This window comes from Scomber scombrus, chromosome 12, assembly GCF_963691925.1.
Source record: "Scomber scombrus chromosome 12, fScoSco1.1, whole genome shotgun sequence".
Lineage (NCBI taxonomy): Eukaryota > Metazoa > Chordata > Actinopteri > Scombriformes > Scombridae > Scomber > Scomber scombrus.
Genome location: NC_084981.1, coordinates 27,348,817 through 27,368,039, shown reverse-complemented (window position 1 = coordinate 27,368,039; position 19,223 = coordinate 27,348,817). Strand labels below are relative to the sequence as shown.

General features: G+C 38.6%; 1 protein-coding gene across 1 annotated transcript in view; it reads right to left on the bottom strand.

Moving 5' to 3' along the window:
- itsn1 (intersectin 1 (SH3 domain protein)) overlaps positions 1 to 19,223 on the bottom strand; it is a gene marked incomplete in the record, with an annotated part of 62,086 nt that overhangs the window by 7,374 nt on the left and 35,489 nt on the right. Inside the window, 12 exon segments of the mRNA XM_062430498.1 lie at positions 536 to 633; positions 1,979 to 2,100; positions 12,460 to 12,654; positions 14,052 to 14,175; positions 14,508 to 14,629; positions 15,162 to 15,207; positions 15,299 to 15,471; positions 15,562 to 15,641; positions 16,807 to 16,958; positions 17,063 to 17,149; positions 17,351 to 17,525; positions 17,654 to 17,898. Of these exon segments, the coding sequence (XP_062286482.1) occupies positions 536 to 633; positions 1,979 to 2,100; positions 12,460 to 12,654; positions 14,052 to 14,175; positions 14,508 to 14,629; positions 15,162 to 15,207; positions 15,299 to 15,471; positions 15,562 to 15,641; positions 16,807 to 16,958; positions 17,063 to 17,149; positions 17,351 to 17,525; positions 17,654 to 17,898 (1,619 nt within the window).

The following is a 19,223-nucleotide window of genomic DNA, read 5'->3' as shown; positions in this document are numbered from 1 at the left end:
GTGTATTTAAGTGGATTTATACTAATAATTACTTCATTTAATCCTGATCTCCATGGTTACCAGATTAAATGTAATATTTAGAACAATTGTATTCCATTACCTTTATTTAATATAAAAGTTATAATGTAAGATCATGCCAAACTAGTTGATATGGTGTTTTATGGTTTATGGTTAAGTTTTTATGGTTACACCACTCAGACATTTTTGCCATAATCCTCTAATATATTCTCTCTAAATGGATTAAAAGCAGAAATGTGATGCTGGGTCCACAAAAAAAGAATGTGTGCAAGTTATTCATACGTTTATTTTCACATTTTAACATCTTTAAATTTGACTAAACCACAAAAACCCTCATTGATCCAAATGCAACATTCGTCTATTCAAAGCAGCCGAACTTTGCAATGCAAAGTCGTGTTCGGGCTGATGAGCTGCGTCTGATGTAAATGTCCTCAGCCTGTGTGTGTGTGTGTGTGTGTGTGTGTGTGTGTGTGTGTGTGTGTGTGAGGTGCTGTGTGTGTCTCTTTACTTGAGCAGTTTGATGTTACACATGATGAGCTCCTTCCAGTTGACGAAGATCATCGCCACTTCCTTCTCCGTCAGCAGCTCGCACTCCAGCAGAGGTTTGTGGAAGATCTGAACACACACACACACACACACACACACACACACACACACACACACACACACACACACACACACACACACACACACACACACACACACACACACACACACACACACAAAGAGAAAAGTTAACTATGAGAAATCAGCTGTTTAATAGTAGTAGTATTGAATTAGAATTGAAAAAGGGTCAAAAAGTGAACTTTAAGCTCATAGAAATTCCTTAAAACGTGCATTTCCAAAACTGACAGCATTTTTTTGACGTGCTTTTTTTTATAGATAAGAAATTAAAGACCAGATTCACCGATTCCACATCACTCCATAAGTTTGTAAACGGGTAGAAAAAAGACGAATAACAGGTGAATTATATGTAAATCGGTGATGCAGCCTTTGTTAATTACGCCCCAAAACTATGGGACAAACTACCTTTAAATATTGCGGAAGTAGCTCACTAAATATTTTTAATAGAAAGCTAAAAACTTACCTCTTCACTTTATCCTTTTTATTAACTTTCTGACAGTCATCTCCACATTAATGCACTACTAACTTCTTTTAAATTGTTGTTTCACCTGATTTTATATATAGTATGTATTCTTTTCTTTTTTTAGCTACTTTTACTATGTGCTATTTTAGTTCCCATTTTTGTATTACATTAATATTTCTTTAGGTCTCTTTTAATATGAAACACCTGGTGTAAGTCATTTATTTTGTTGTAAAGCACTTTAAGGTGGTATATAGTTAATATTATTATCATTACCACCTTAAAACTGCTTAATTATATATTAATAAAATCTTCAGAAAGCAAATTACGTGTTTGTTTACATGCAACCTAACTGGTGATGTGTTTTCTTTGCATGTGTGTGTGTGTGTGTGTGTGTCTGTGTGTGTGTCTGTGTGTGTGTGTGTGTGTCTGTGTGTGTGTGTGCGTGTGTGTGTCTGTGTGTGTGTCTGTGTGTGTGTGTGTGTGTGTGTCTGTGTGTGTGTGTGCGTGTGTGTCTGTCTCTGTGTGTGTGTGTGTGTGTGTCTGTGTGTCTGTGTGTGCGTCTGTGTGTGTGTGTGTCTGTGTGTGTGTGTGTGCGTGTGTGTCTGTCTCTGTTTGTGCGTGTGTGTCTGTGTGTCTGTGTGTGTGTCTGTGTGTGTGTGTGCGTGTGTGTCTGTGTGAGTGTGTGTGTTTGTGTGTGTGTCTGTGTATGTCTGTGTGTGTGTGCGTGTGTGTGTGTGTATGTGTGTGTGTGTGTGTCTGTGTCTGTGTGTCAGTGTGTGTGTGTGTGCTTGCGTGTGTCTGTGTGTGTCTGTGTCTGTGTGTGTGTGCGTGTGTGTCTGTGTGTGTGTGTCTGTGTGTGTGTGTGTTTTTAACCTCTGTGACGAGCTGCAGGTCGTTGACGTAGTTCTCCTCGGTGACGATGAGCTCGTGGATGTAACCCTGCCTCTTCCTCTCCATTGGACTCAGCATGTCCAGCAGGTGGAGGTCAGCGCACCCTGAAACACACACACACACACACACACACACGCACACACACAGAAAACACACACAAACAACTTTCAATCAAATATCCTGAAACATGGAAGAAATTCAAAAGAAAAAAAATGATACCTGTGATTTCCTGAGTTCATACATTACCAACAAAATACATACCTGACGTCAGAAAACAGGAAGTGACTCTGGAGCTCATCTTTTATTTAAATTAAGTGTGAAAAGTGTATGTGTGTGTGTGTGTGTGATTCAGCTCTCCACAATCTGTGTGTAGGATCATCTGTGTGTGTCTGTGCCTTAAATTGTTGAAGGCTATTTATAGAATATATAATATATAATATATGTATGTCCGGTGCTGCTTTGTTCTTTTAAAGATGATGTCCTGTCCAATACTAGATTAGATTAGATCTTCTCTTTAGTTTAGTTTGGTTCAATCTTTTTAATTCATGTAAAACCTCTTTGAGTATCTCTAAAAACTGCTCTATAAATGTTTTTTTTTTACATTTTCTTTTAATAGCACTCAGTGTAATAATTAAAGGTTTTGCCACTAGATTAGAGTTATAGAGTTATAATCTCAAAGACTTTAAAGACTTTAAAGCCCTAATAGGTTTTATTGGCTCCTTCTGCACATTTCTCTTTATGTGCAGTAAATAAACATTAACATAAATAAGTGTTAAGTATCACACAGTGTTGACTGAGCCGATGCAGCTGCTGATGAAAGCTTGTTTGTTGCATTTGCAGGATTATGATCAATTAATTCATATCTTCAAATTTAAAGCGACACATTTCTAACTCTCTTTAATTTGTTTCTGCTAGCGCGACGTCAACTAGCGGCACGGTTTAGTTTGGATCTCTGAGAGTGAGGTCAAAAGGTCAAAACACTCCTGCAATTACCACTAAACGCCACAAGGTGTCGCCAAAGAGAATAAAAGAGATGTTTGCGACTTCAAACATTTCTGATCTGGCTCTTAAGTTTAGTGAGTAACTTCTAGAGTTTGCTAGATGCTTCGTAGTTTTGTTAAAGTGGATCATTAGTTAATTTTATCCAACAAATGAAGCATCTGCTGCACACACGTTACCGATAACGTAATAAAACATTTACTTTGATAGATATTCTGTCACGTTGGCCACTAGGAGGCAGCACTACAAACAAGCTGACAGTGTTAAACCCAGGCGGGGAGTTTTGGTCCTCTGAAATGATGCCAACGAGGAAGTAACTTAAAACTGCATTCTATCAAAAGGCCACCAGGGGGCGACCGTTTTGGTGTCAAAAGGACTTCCGTCTCTATACAAGTCAATGGAGAATTCACCAACTTCTCACTTGATTTATAACCTCAGTAAACGTTTTCAAAATGTGTTTATGGTCTCAATCGCTAGTTTAAAGCCTTCTTCAATGCAGTATGATGTTCATTTGGGACATTTTGGCCTCCCTGATTTTATATGTGACGATAAAGCAGGGTATGCATTAGGGCGTGGCTACGTCGTGATTGACAGGTTGATTGGTTCACAGGTTCAGGAGGGCGTCTCATTCTCCTCCTGATGCCCATATAAGTAGAATCCGTGTTTTTTTTACCCAGCATTCACCTGAAATTTTCAAGATGGCGCTGCTCAGATCCGAAACTATTCGCTTCCAAGCAGCAGTCCACAAACCAATGGGTGACGTCACAGATGTTACATCTATTTTATATACAGTCTATGGTTAAACCCGTATAATCAATACTAAATACATTATGAATTAGGGCTGGGCAATAAATCAATATTATATCTATATTGTGATATTTTATAGCGTCTTAGATTTTGAATATCGTAATATCATGATATGGATTAATAAGTGTCTTTTTTTTGCTTTTAAAGGCTCCATTACAGTACAAATGTAACTTTCTGAGCTTATTAGACTGTTCTATTATCTTCATTTATCCACTTAGTCATTATATTCACATTATACTGATGATTATTTATCAGAAAGCACCAATAGTCAGTCCTACAATATTGACAAAACATCAATATCGAGGTATTTGGTCCAAAATGTTTTGATATTTGATTCTGCACCGGTTGGGAAAGTTACAAATATGCAGAGAGAAGTTTGTCAGAGGATTAATTTAAATAACATTAAAAATGCCAAATTAATGAGAAGCTTCTTTGGTTTTAATGCAGATGCAGTAGATATTGTATCGTGTGTGTGTGTGTGTGTGTGAGAGTAACGAGGCCAGTCGTCTGCAGTCTGTCTCAGAGCGTTTAATCATCAGGACCAATCATATTCACTGCTTCATCAAAATCTCCACCAATAAAAACCTCAGGACATTTTTTTTTTGTACTATCAACACTAGACGCTAACATTCTGTACATGTCGTTCATTCATTCATTCATTTGCTCATTCAAGTATCCTTTTTTTCTTTCCTTTGTGTATCCATCTAACCGTTCACGTCCATAAAATTGCTCATTCGTGCTGTTTTTTCACTCACTCTCTCGTTCATTCAGTCATTCATTCTTTCATTCATTCATTCATGCACGCACTGACACCAAGTGCAGTCAGGTTACATTTGGCTTGGCTTGTTAATCCATTCGTCCGTTCATCATCAGAGTTGCTATTTTATAATCCATAAGAAGCATCAACCATAACCATTTCATTAGATTGAGTATAGATCATACAGAGCTTTTTTTTTTATTCTCCTCTTTTTTTAAAATATTAAACAAACCAGATTCAGACCAGAGCCGTGCTCAGCATTTTATTAAAAATGGTAAAAAGATATTAATGCTAAAAAATTAAAGGTTAATTTATCCTGTAGCACATGATTTAAATGTAATGCTTAATTAGGGGCATGTGGGGAGCTTATAGTAGCATGTAGTAACGGATGAGGGGGGGGGGAGGGGGGGGGGGGGGGGGGTAATGTGGAGCACGGCTCTGGTCTAGCTGGTTCCTTGTTCTAGATTAAAATGTTGACTCTGACCGTGAGGAGGAGTCTCGACCATCGGATACCAAACCAGTGACTTATAATCTTTTATAAAAACCTGCTGATTAGAGCTGCAATTATTAGTCAATTCATCAATTAATTGCTTAAAGTCAACATTTCCTAGTTTTTATGACAGTAAATTGAATATATTTGAGCTGTAGATTGTTGTTCAGACACTTTTTAATTAACTATCACTAATTCTGATGATTATTTTTTTCAATTAATTAAATAAATAATCATTAATTGCAGCTCTAATGCTCATATTTCTGTCCCAGTCTGGACCTTACTCTGTTAAACAACTGATGGTCTCGACTCATCATCAACCAATCAGATCGCTTCGCCTCTAATACTGACACACTGGAGGAACCAATGGGATCCAAGCAGGTTAATTAATTAATAATAATAATAATTATTATTATTGTAACAATAATAATAAGTCTATTGCTTGTTGTATAAAAAGTTTCTTGTAGTTCAATAATCATTTTTTGTTTGTGTTTCTGAGGGTAAACATTAAAATCACAATACTGTCATCTGGATAAACAAAAACAAACAAAACAAAAACAACAAAAAAACACACAAATAAATCTGATATGGCAACCACTATAATACTAGCCTGTTGCTATGGGAACAATTTGAAGGTGGAGGCAGTCCTACATAATTGCTCACAAGCGAGGAGGCTGTGCTGTTCGGTACGTTTCCCGCTGAATTAGCTGAATTATGATGATATGATTAATAAACAGTGCTTCAGGAAATGTGGTTCTTCTATTTGGCTGCTTAAGATAAACGACTTTTAGTGGGAGAAAAAAACTGGGATGAATTTTTTGGGGGATTTGAGGCACAGGAGAGAGAGAGAGAGACTGCAGCTACAAAAACATGGGACTAAAATTAAAGGAGCAGGTTGTTAAAAATAACAGCTGATTTCTTTTCTTACTTTCAGGATATTAACATTCATTGTTTTATAGTCCTGTGCCTTCAGTGTAAAATGTTATTAATGCTTAAAGTTTAAAATGTCATGTTTTGCAGGGGTGAAACGATACGTGCAATGGTTGGGTTTTATTTATAGGTAAAGGGGAAAAAAAGGCAAAAATGCAACTTTTTAAAAAAAAGAGAAAAAAAAATCTCCTTTTTTTGTGTTGTGCATAAAGTTTGGCGGCATTTTGACTTCTTTTTTTTTTTCTATTAGAGGCGGAGTCACAGTTTTGGGAAATAATATCCAGAGGTAAAGCTCAAATTACAAGAAAAAACAAACAACAACAACAACAAAAAAAAAAAAAATCACCAGTTTGTAAAACTGAGCCACAACTAAAAACAGAACAAATGAGCTAATTTTAAAGGAATAGTTTTTAGACATTTTCAGGAAGCTTTTATACTGAAAGTCAGATGATATTTAGCTTCTCATTAAACTCCCTGCAGCTTATATCCCAAAAAACGTTATATTATAATATGAATGAAACTATTCCTTTAACTGGAATGATTCAAAGAGCTGACAACTTTTCCACATTAGTACCAAATCTGTCTGTGTGTGTGTGTGTGTGATGTCATCGCCCGCCTGTCCTGATCTAACCCCTCCGCAGTGTGACAGCGTCTCATCATCATAGCAACAGACAAAACAATAAACATGTAAACCAAAAAAAACAAAACAACAACATAAAACCCCAAAAAACAACAACAGAAGAAAATAAAACGGATCATTTAAAAAAAAAAAAGTTAATACAAGAATGTTAAACTACAACGGATAAAAACATCGTCAGTGTGTGTCTCTGAGTGTGTGTGTGTGTGTGTTTTAATGTCGACGTGCATACCCCAAACTCTCTGTACCATTATGTTGTACTTTTGTGTGTAGCTTTGGTTAGCTGGTAATGCTAAGCTAAGCTAAGCAGATAACCTGAGCTACAGGCTGAGTCCCTCGTTCCCAAGATGCTCCCTCCTCCTCCTCCTCTTCCTCCTTTTCCTAAAACCACAGGAGGGAAGCAGCATCTTGGGGTTGAAACTCAGCCTTTAACTGTTGTGGGACGTGTCTCAATATTGCCTCTTTTCCTCTCCTCTCCATTCTTTCATCTACTTTAGAGTAAAGGGGGACGGGGGACGGGGGGGGGGGGGGGGGGGGGGGGGGCAGAAGAGGAAGAGGTGGAAGGGGCGCAGGAGAGGAGGAAGGAGTCTTTGGCTTTGAGGAGAGGAGAGGAGAAGAGAAGAGAGGAACATGGCTGGAGATTTTCTAGATGTTTCTTCTCATCAATAATCTGATGTGCAGAACCAAAACTAACAATGAACTCATCTACTAACGAGTATTATGTATCCAAAGCCTGAAATATCTCATTCCTCTGGTCTCTCATCCCAAAAACGATTATAAACACATTAATGAGACACAATTCTGCAAAGTCATGTTCCCTCGCCCTTAAGAGCAGGGTTAAAAATTACCTTTTTTTTTGTCCATCAGCAAAGTGCATTTGTGAAAGTTCAAATTTGACAAGCTACTAAATAGATGTATGTTATTCCTCTGTGCTGTATTATCTAAAAACTATTAAAAACACATTAATGAGCCACATTACAGTAAAGACCCTGACTCTTAAGAGCAGGGACATAATTAGCTTTTTTGTCCACCAGTCAAGTGGATTTGAGCCACTCAATAGATTACTACTGTTTGTTTGGATAGTGAGTGAAGCTAATCAAGCAGCCACTTTGATATTTTACCTGATGCATCTTATTCTTCTGTGCTGTAGATCTCTGTTAGCGTCTGAAAAAAATTTAAAAAAACATGCTGAAAAGCCACACGGTTGCAATGGGTGACGTGTTCCTTCGTTATGAAGAGTTTTAGCATGTTAGTTTGTTTAAAAGCGGCTCCAAAGATTAAAAAATGATAACGTTTTCAGTCTCTGGTGAGTAGTTCTGTGTAAGGCAGACGCTACTGAGCATGTGCAGAAACTTGTGCAACGTATCAAACAACCTCTTCGACTTTATACCAAAGTTATTTAAAAGGAATTTATAACGTAGGATAAAGTCAAGAGGTTGTGATATGAAGCAGAAGATGAAGACACAGAACTACTGAACATGTGTTACACTGTTATTAGTCTTTTTTAACCCTTTACATACTGTGTTTATATTCTGATTCATAATTAGTCTCTGCACCATTTCACAGTCATAAATTAATGTTTGATTTATCTTATAGAAAAAAAAAGACTTTCACAATCACTGTTTTATGGTCCAGGAGAATATTTTATAGAATATGATGAAATTAAATGTTTGCCTTTTAAAAAAAATGAAAAACATGTCAAACTTGTACATTTGCATATTTAAAAATGTGCATGAGCTGCAGAAAAATGTTTTTTAAAAGATGCATTTTATCTCCATTTGTGTATACTGTGGGCCTGGCTAAAATAAATGCATATATGGTGTTTTTAAAGCTCTTAAATGTTAAAAAAAATGGATCAAATTTGACCCTGAACAGCATGTAAGAGTTAAATAATCTAATGTACTAAAAACTCTTTGAACCCAATGCAGCGATGTGGCTCAGTGACATGTTTTAAATATGTTTCACAACATATTTGTCTTTATACTGACGTCTTTTAAAAAGGAATTTAAAATGTAGGATAAAGTCAAGAGGTTGTGATATGAAGCAGAAGAAGAAGAAGAAAACACAGGACTACTCTCTGGAGACTGAGTTTTTGGAGCCACTTTTAAACAAACTAAGGTACCAACCTCTTTGACTTTATACTGACTGATCCTTTAAAGGAATTTAAAATGTAGGATAAAGTCAAGAGGTTTTGATATGAAGCAGAAGAAAATGACACAGAACTACTCTTTTATTAGACTTTTGAGCCTTTTTTAAAGCAAACTAATGCACCAAAAAAGCTTTCAGAGGTCTACAGCACAGAATAAACTTTGGATAAACTCATAATACTCGTTAGTTGTTGCTTACTGTTCACAATAAGCCAATAAAAATGTAGAAAAAGTGCCAGCCTGATCCTTTAAACATTGAAACTTGTCCTCCAGCAGATAGTGGGTCTTTCTGTGAAGCTGTGGGAGGGGAGGGGGGGTTAGTGAGGAAGGGGAGGGGAGGAGGGGGGGTAATAGAGGGTGGAGCCCGCGCCTTTTTGACTGACAGGTGAATGAAGCTGCTGCTGAACCAATGGGGAGCGAGGTAAAAAAAAAAAATTATAAAAATAATAATAAAGAAAAGTAAAAAAAGAGAGAGAAGGGAGAGGATGAGCTGCGGCTACTAAATGACAGAATCTCCCATAAAGCCACAAAATGACCCACTATCCACTTTACCACGCTAGGATGCGGCTGTGTGTGTGTGTGTGTGTATTAATGTGTGTGTGTGTGTGTGTGTGTGTACAGTCACTGTGATCCAATCAAAAAGGGGGGTTAACGGGGTAAAAGAAAGGAGCTCAATAGTCACAATCTCCTCCTCTCCTCTCCTCTCTTCTCTTCTTCCCTCTTTATCATCTACAAAAAAATCCACCACCTTCCGACCAAAATGGTAAAAGAGAAAGAAGAAGAAGAAGAAGAACAGATGAAGGAAGAAGGAGGAGAAAAAGAGGAGGAAAAGAGGAGTCCTGACTATTGATCTCCCTCCTGTTGAGCAGTGCAGTTTGGAGCCAGAGAGTTTGAGTCACGCCACATCTGGGCGTTTAAAAACATTACACATCTGTCTATCTGTCTGTCTTTCTTTCTTTCTCTCTCTTTCTTTCTCTTTCTTTCTTTCTTTCTCTCTGGCTTCTATTGGTGGAGAGTCGCGCCATTTCCAGAAGGGGGGGAAGGGTGTCATGTCATGTGACCTCTCGCTGCTGTCCCATTGGTTGAGTGGCCTAGTGGGCGTGGCCTAGTGGGTCTCTTTGAGGGCTTTGAGGAAGAAGGGGGGTTTCTGGGTAATGATATGATCCTAGAGAGAGGACGACAACAACAACATCAACAAAAACAACTAAACAAAACAACAACAACAACAACCAAATCGAGGAGTGCTAGGTGGGTGGAGCGTGCAGCAAGACAGAGAGAGAGAGAGTGTGGAGGTGTGGTCTAAACCTAGCATAGAAATAGAGGATGTAGAGCGGGCAAGCGCGGCAGAAAAACGTCTATTAGCACTCTGATGTCGTGTTTATGAGTCCAGAGCTGCATAAATTTGTGGCGGCGGACTGATTCAGGATATCTGTGCATCTTTTAAAGTACAAATTTAATGATTTTTAAGTCTGTTCTTTTAATAATTTTAATGCAAATCATTATTTTATGCTCTATTTTACTCTAGCTTTTTGTTTTCTCGTTTTCTTTTTTTTTATTTGTATGTTTTTATGCTTCCAATTCTTACTGTTAAATCATCAGATATTTAGTTTTCATGTAAAGCACATTGAGTTGCCCCTGTGTATGAAATGTGCGATATAAATAAAGCCACATTGCCCTTTTAATATCTCATATATAATATACTATGAGACATATAGTACCAGTCAAAAGTTTGGACACACTTTCTCATTGATGTGAATGGGAAGGTGTGTCCAAACTTTTGACTGGTAATGTATAATAATGGAAAAAAGCGAGTTTTACCATTGTAGTGGGTTGAAATGTGGTCACTTTGAAGTAATTTATATAGAACTGCAACTTAAGGCGGGTCAACTCAACGTCTGTGCAATTCACCGCCAAAACACTAGGGGGTGTGAGGTTCCTGAAGGGTATATTGTGAAGAAGACAAAATGTTGTAACTGAAATGACGTACTGTGGACCAATCACAACCCTCGATGTTTGTGTCACCTCGATGCGTAGCTACAATTTTTTGGAGGTCTACGTCAGGCTGGCTTATTGGTTTCATTATTGTTCCAACTGCTGCTTAGCTTTTACTTTAATTAATAAGTTCATTGGTTTGTTTATGTAAAATAATCAGAAAATAATGATAAATAACATAAACTGAACAAATATAATTACACTCAGATCAAATTTAATACTTAAATCCTACAATTCCAGACATTTTAACACCTTTTTAGACACTTAACATGTGTCATTATATTCTTTAACTATGATTTCAAGTGATCAGTGTAGCATTTGTTTTTCTATATAATATATCAGCATTTACTTTGTTTTGGAAGTTTTTGAATAGTGATAAGTAAGCAGGAGAAGGACAAACATCTTTAAGAGAAAATATTTAGTTTTCTTTAATTAATGATCATAACACAGATTATATTTCATCTTTTTGGTTGATGCTTTTGTCCAAAGTGACATAGAAAAATGAGGTATAATCCAATCCACAGTAGATCAAGAATAACCACTGACCTCGATTTATTTAAAGATACAAAGACGCCACAAATTGCTGAAGTCATGTTAGAAAAAACTTTTATTAAGGAAACTCGTGAATTTTGGGGTTTTATACACTTTTAATGCACTGTGGCATCAAATGCTTCTGTAATATCTGTGTGATGTTTCATTTGTGAGGCTTCAACTTGTTATAAACCAGAGTCGTCACTTTTCTGCTGACATGAACATAAGTTGAGAGAAAATATATATTTTTTTAGGTCAAGTTAAACCTTTATTTAAACTCGAAGAATCACTGAGGTTTCCCTCGTTTACAATGATGTCGAGTTACAAACACAGGAGAACATATTACTTTGATACACAATATTTATAAAGATATTATTAAATATATTAAATAATCTTCACACAAAGGAAAGAAGGAGTAAAATAGCTTTAACTTGCATTTCATTCAATATTATATTTTAATAAACGTTTATATCATAAGATCATCATATGATCATTATTAATTATAATCTATTTAGTTTGGACTCGTCATGTCTCTTGTTCATCAGGAGCTCTTTTCCTCCTTTTTTCTGGACGTCTGTTTAATTATAAAATGTATTTTATTCTTTTTTCTTATATCCTGAATGTTTGTGTCTTCAGTCCGGGTCTGACTGCCAGCGTCTCAGTGCTCCGCTCTACAAACTCTAGGTCTATGGTGGATCATGCTGAAGGGACACATGCAGGAAGAAGGGAAACACTTTTACACTAATGCACGCAAATATACACACACACGCACGCACACACACACGCATGCACATACACACCATACAAACACACACACAAACACCACCCAGAGGTGGTGCATGACTGGGAGGTTTCAAAGAGGCCCAAAGGAGTGTTGAGGTCAAAAGGTGAAAAGGTCAAACCAACCCGGGGGGTCAAATACTGAGAGAGGGACAGCATCTCCACACCTGGCTCTGGGGTGTGTGTGTTTGTGTGTTTGTGTGTGTGTGTGTGTGGGAGAGAGAGAGAGAGAGAGAGAGAGAGAGAGTGCTTCAGTGTGTGTGTGTGTGTGTTTGTACTCACACTGAGAGCTGTGTTAATGTTTTAGTTTTAATATAATCTGTATGTGTGTGCTGTGAAACACACTAGAAGGTGAGGTTATGAGTGTGTGAGTGTGTGCGTGCGTGTACTCACACTGTGTGCTCGGGTCGGTATCCGTTGTGAGTTTGACGTAGTTGCTAGGAAACAGACCCTCTCTCCCGTTGAGCTCTCCTTTCCACCAATCACAGTCGTCCTTGTTGATCACTGTGATCACCTGACCCTTGAGGAAGGCCAGCTCGTCGTCGTTCTGCGCCACGTAGTCGTACATGCCGATCACCTGACACAGAGCTTCAGGAGAGAGATGACGGGACTCAGGAACTCATCTGACACTTACAGACTTTCCCCTTTAATATGAACTGGAGCTGGGCTTTATATCAAATGTCTAAAATGTCTAAAATGTCTAAAACGTTATTATAATGTGCAGAAAAAACTCTAGGTGGGTAGCTGTCTCTGGTTATCTCATAGTGAATAAAGAGAGAGACAGAGTGAAAATGACTCAGCGCTCTTGGTTTTCACCTCTGCTGGGTGTTTAAAGCTAGCTAGGAGCGGTCTGCAGATATCAAGCTTACATCTTTTGAAGAAACAAAAATCTGCAGATTATTTAGATCCATCTGACTTTTACTGTTCTGTCTGTGCTGAAACTTAGTTGAAGCATCACTTAAAAGGTAGGGTTGGTAATCCTGTTCAGAAGCACTTTTTGTTATACTGGGTGAAATGGTCCTTCTATTATCAGAGGTATCAATACATTATGTCTTTAGAAAAAGGAACGGAAAAAATCAGACCTCTGTGGCAGCCACAGGACTGATAAAACTCCGACCAATCAATGCACTTCACACCGAAAAGCAAAAACCAATCAGGTGCCTTCATGTCTAGATCTGCGTCCGCCCCCCTCTATACCTGCCTACTTCGAGCGTGCACAGTCTTCACCTGTCGCTGTTGCCGGAAAAAAACAGCACACTTCTCTGCAGAACTACAGAGTTGGTGGACGGACTCACTGACGGGAGGGGGAGCAGCGGGGTGGAACTTAGAGGAGGTGATGTTTTCAAATGTTGCTAGCTCTCTTGCTAGCTTTACAACACTACATACCCTAGCTTTAATAACTGTGTATAATAACATGTATTATTAGTATTATTGTACATTATTCCCACTGAACTCTAGAAGATATGCTTCAATTTTGCAGGCAAGCAAAAATCGATAAAGACTGGGAATCAACCCTAAGCTTGAAAAAAAAAAGTTTTTCTCAATATTGGCCCTAATATGAATTTCATATTTATGTTAAATATTTTGTCTTTCTTTCCATCTTTTTGACCGTTTCCTTTTCTAGTGTCCATGTTCTTTGCAGACATATTTACCCACCAACAAACCTAAAAAGCTTCTACTTTTGGTAAGACAGTCAATTTCCCCCATCATGGGAATTATAAAGGAATATCTTAAGTTATCTTATCTTAATCTATCAGAATTCCTCAAATCTCAATCAAATGCCAACATAGGTGGTAATGTGCCAGTATAGTAACAAGGTAAAGACAACATCATGAGTCATCTTTCAGATAAATATAATGCATAAATGTACAAATTTTACTGTCCGGAGTTTCATATTTTATAGACTTGGGAAAAAAAGAAGAAAATATCAATCTGAGGATTTTCAGTGAATTGTGTGCATGTATGCGTCCATCATGTGTGTGTACCTGTGTTGGCAGGAGCCAGTTTAGGAGGGGTGGGCTCTGTGGGTGTGGTCTTGCTGGTGCTGGGACTGAGCAGCTTCACGTAGTTGGCCGGGAACCAACCTATCTGACGCTTTTTCCCCCGGGCCTGGACGAATCAGAGCGCAGCACGCCGTTAGCTGTTAATCTCAGAGTCTGCATGTCCTACACTATGCTATAAACTATATTAAATACATAAATAAACAAATCATTTACAGTTTTTCTGAATAGAAATATAAAGGTTGCAATTAAATCTCCTCAAAAGACAAAAGAGTTATGAGTCTAGATGTATGTTGCAACTGATATTTGTCATAATTAAACTGGATTAGGTCATTTATTGCCTAATAATCAGCAACTACTGGCCTTTTTTATTTATCTTTTCATACAAGGACAACATGATGGTTATTTCTTTCCATATATCTAGACTTTGTGCCTCGGTACCTGCAGCTCCCCCTCCCACCAGCCCCCTGGGTTCTTTTTCCTGATGAGGATGAGCTGACCCGGAGCTAACGTCAGCTGCTCTGCTCCTGTTGCACTGTAGGGGGCGATCACCTGAGCGATCTCTGATGGTGTTAAGGACAGGAGGAGGAGGACGAAGAAGTAGTAGAAGAAGAAGAAGGAGAAGGAGAAGAAGAAGAAGACGAAGAAGAAGTAGAAGAAGGAGAGTATGATGTGGTTAGTTCTGCTCCTGTAAGCAGTGTGTTTTTTTTTTCCTAGGATGGTGAAGGCATTACTTGCACAATCTCACTCCTCATGCCTAAACTAGTAAGTCATTACTGGTCATTACTTTGCCATCTTAGGAAAAAAAAAAGAAGTTGGCCTGACTTATGGCCAGGGTTGTTTAAAAAAAAAAAAGTATAAGTCGAAATACAAATCAGTCAAGTTCATTTAAAAATGTTTTATTTTGGATTACCAAAGCGTGGATATGTTAATTTAATGTTTATGTTAGATTTGATGAACTGGAACAAGCACAGATTTTAATGAGACATTTTTATTTGACAGTAAAAAGTCTGTATCTTCAGTAAAACTATAGAGTATAGATCAGGTTACAGCAGCTATAATGAAGCAGTATATACACAGTGACTGAAGACTCACCTGGTTTCTTCCCCAGGCTGCCCGTCTTCCCTCCTGGTCCCAAAGACTAGAGACAGAAAATAAAGTTTAAAATAAATCTTTATAATATTTCCCTACAGTTCTGGTCCATCCTGCTTTGTCTCTAAACTGCGCCTCACCTCCGTGGATGAATCTCGTGGTTTGACGTAATTGGACGGGAAGACTCCGGTCTTGCCCGCGACCATGCCCGTCCACCAATCCCCTTCTTTCCTGGTCACCGTGACGATATCTCCCTGCTGGAAACTCAGGTCGCCTTGTTCGCTGCTTTCGTAGGTGTACATGGCGATGTACTCTGCACACACACACACACACGGATATAAAGTGAGTGATCATTTCCTACCTGACTGTTTAAATGTGCGTGCATCGTGTCGTGTTGTGTTACCTTCTCCAGACTCAGAGGGTTTGGTTGGGGAAGGCGAGGGGCGTTTCCCATTGGGGGGGCTTTCCGACACTCCAGACTCACTAGAAGAAACAAAAGGAGGGAAAAAAAACACTTTATTTAAATGGTGAATGATTATTTTATTTTAATTTTTGCAGTTTTACAACATAAAATTAGCTCTGTTTTGTTTTTTAGAAATCACAAAATGCTTCTTATGAAGAGCTCCAGCTGTCATAAAAAACTCAAGTGTTTTCATACAACTTCGTAATAAACTGACTGAGCTATTTAAAGATTCATTTAACAGGCTGGAGTGTAATCTTGAGGTGTCATAGTAGGAAATTAGACGTGTTACTAACAGGCGGGGAGTTCCAGTCCTCTGAAATGATGCCAACGCGGAAGTAACTTAAAACTGCATTCTATCAAAAGGCCACCAGGGGGCGACCGTTTTGGTGTCAAAAGGACTTCCGTCTCTATACAAGTCAATGGAGAATTCACCAGCTTCTCACTTGATTTCTAACCTCAGTAAACGTTTTCAAAAATGTGTTTATGGTCTCAATCGCTAGTTTAAAGCCTTCTTCAATGCAGTATGATGTTCATTTGGGACATTTTGGCCTCCCTGATTTTATATGTGACGATAAAGCAGGGTATGCATTAGGGCGTGGCTACGTCGTGATTGACAGGTTGATTGGTTCACAGGTTCAGGAGGACGCCTCATGCTCCTCCTGATGCCCATATAAGTAGAATCCGTGTTTTTTTTTTACCCGGCATGCACTGGAAATTTTCAAGATGGCGCTGCCCAGATCCGAAACTATTCGCTTCCAAGCAGCAGTCCACAAACCAATGGGTGACGTCACGGATGTTACGTCCATTTTATATACAGTCTATGGTTTTTATGTGTCTTTTTAACATCCTAAAAGTTTTTATCATGCACAATACCAGGACCCTGAAATCACTGCAGCTAAATTAGAACATTTATATCTGAGCTTTTCCTTCTGTGACAAGTCAAAATGAAGTCAAAATGAAGTGAAACGTAACACAAAATGTGACTAAGCGAGCCGTGAAGGTAAAATCTAAAAGTCAGCTCCAAATCCAGAGAGTAGCCAGAGTCGTAATATGATCCTGTGAAGTCTTAAAATTAAGTCAATAACCTGTCAGCCTAATTCTGATTTGAGAAATTCAGAAAGTCGTAATTCTGAAAAACTCAAAATTAAAATAGTCAATTTGACCTAAGGTGTCATTTTCACCCACCTTGGGTTTTTGCTCCGTGGTGCGATTCCACCAGGTGGCGCCACAATCGAGGCAGAGATGAGCTTAACGTAACTTTTGGGGAACCAGCCTCTCTGTCCGGTCTGCAGTTCTCCTAACCACCACATGTCCTGCTGCTCCAACACTGTAATTATCTACATGAACAGAAACAATAATATAGTTATATTTAGATATAAAATGTGCACAATTGAAAGAAAGCAAGACAAAAAAAATACGACAAATCGGAGTTGATCTCAACCTCGTTTTTGTTAAAGTTGAGATGGTTGTCCTTCTTGGCTCTCCATGGATACAAAGCCTGAGCTTGAAGACCCTCCACCTTCTCCCCCTGAAAAAAGAGTCAGAAAATAACAGCAAGTTATAACAATTAGTTCAGGTGTTCATCTATAAAAAAAACAGCTGCAAGTAATTAATAATCCAAGAATGAAACATACTTGACTTAATTTCTGAATCTGACACATTTATCCACTTTAGGTTTTGGACTGGCGGTCGTACGCTGTGCTCTACGATCTGACTATGACCATGTTACCTGTCCCAGCACAGGAGAAGGAGAGGAGCCTGTCGTCATGGTAGCGGGCGTGAAGGCGGAGCGTTGCCGTAGCTGCGCCGAGGGAACGCTGAGCGATGGATTCTGACTGGTTGAAGAGGTCGGCCAGGCGTCCCATCCCTCGCTCTCGGACTGGCTGGCTGTATTTGAGGGCCAACTGGAAACAGAAGTGCACAGAAGACACGTGAATTAAAGAGTATTGGAGGTATTAAACATGTAATATATTAATTTAAATCATATTTTGTCCCCAAATGAAGCACTAAACCCAAATGAAGCAGGACTCACGTGGTGCTGAAGTCGGCCCAGTTACTGTTGGCGGAGGATGCGGAGGAGGAGGTGTGTCCGGGCGCTGGAGGAGGCGTGCCCATTGGCTGCTGGGCTGAGGTCGGGGTCACCGAGGCCGTGGATCGCAGGGTGATCGGAGCTTCGCTGTCGGGTATCCGTTCTGCGTAATTGGCCGGAAACCAACCGGTCCGCCCCCTGAGCTCTCCTCCCAGCCAACCAGGCTCCCCTGTCTGAGACTCATCCACCTATCAGGGCAGGATAATAAGGTAAAGAAGACACATGTGAGCATCTAAAGAGACACAAATTCATACAGGAGAGAGACCAAAGAAGCAGCTGGCCGTTCAGGCGAGTGCTCCAGGAAGTACGATTACCAAATTAGTCCGATAATTGTAACACAAGAGTCATATATACTTATAATCCTTGTCGTGTTTTGCTTCCTTTTGCTTGTCACAGTTTCTTAGCGTGACAGAAAGGCTCTAATGATGAACATGACCCTTATTTTTTTCCATTCACTAAATCCAATTCAACTTCTTTAAGTTTATGTTAGCAAACACTTTTTGGTTTTGGACTACTGTTGGATTTTTAAAGTCAGGTTCCCAAATGAACACCTGAATAATTTATGCTTGTTGTAATAATTCCTCCTGTTCATACTGGCTGTTAAAAGATCTCTTTCTAATGGGGCAAACATCTGTAGTCCTGGTTCTGAGTAAAAATTTAAGTTAATACGAGACTTCAGCAGTCTGAGTTGGACAAATCAGTAAAATAATCCACTATTATTCTGTGTTGAGCTATCATGGAACGAAAACTAACACTTAAAGAGGGAATTTTGAACCAAGCAGACTGTAACTTTGGACCTAATTTGTATAACTCAAACTGCTGAAACCTAAAATCTGATAAAGTAGGGCTCTTAGTAGGTATTTTATACTTATTGTGGTCACCTCATCTCAATCTTAACTTTCTTTTAATCATATGTTGGGAGGTGAATGTGAACTGTGTATGTTTCGATGTGTGTGTGAATAGAAAATACTTCTTTTTATGTATATATCTTGAGCTCTGTTTTAGGGAGTGTACTGAATTTCGTTGTGTATTTGTTACACAATGACAATAAAGTGATCTTAAAAACTTGAATCTTAATGGCCAGTATGGATAGCAGGAATGATTACAGCAAGCTGTTTCAATCTACATACTGGCCTCCTACTACTGTTTGAAGACAGACTTGGAAAAAATGTCCATTGTCCTTAAATCCAAGGATAATGAAATAAGGTATCTACCAATAGGAAGTGACTGGGATGTAGGATGAATAACATTATCAGTGTTTCCCACTGAATTATGAGAGACTATGGTGGTCGGACCTCAGTACCTGACCTCTATCAGTAACAGATAAATTAAGAGGTTATATCTATAAAAAATAAAAAATGTGTGCTCTAAACAATTTAGTGCTTTAGCAATTTAACTACTGGTTGTATGGGTATGAATGGTGTCACACCCACAAAGCATGGGGAAAGACTTTTTACCATTTCATAAATGTTCCAAACAAACCATCAAAATAAGACTAATGTCAGCTCTGAAA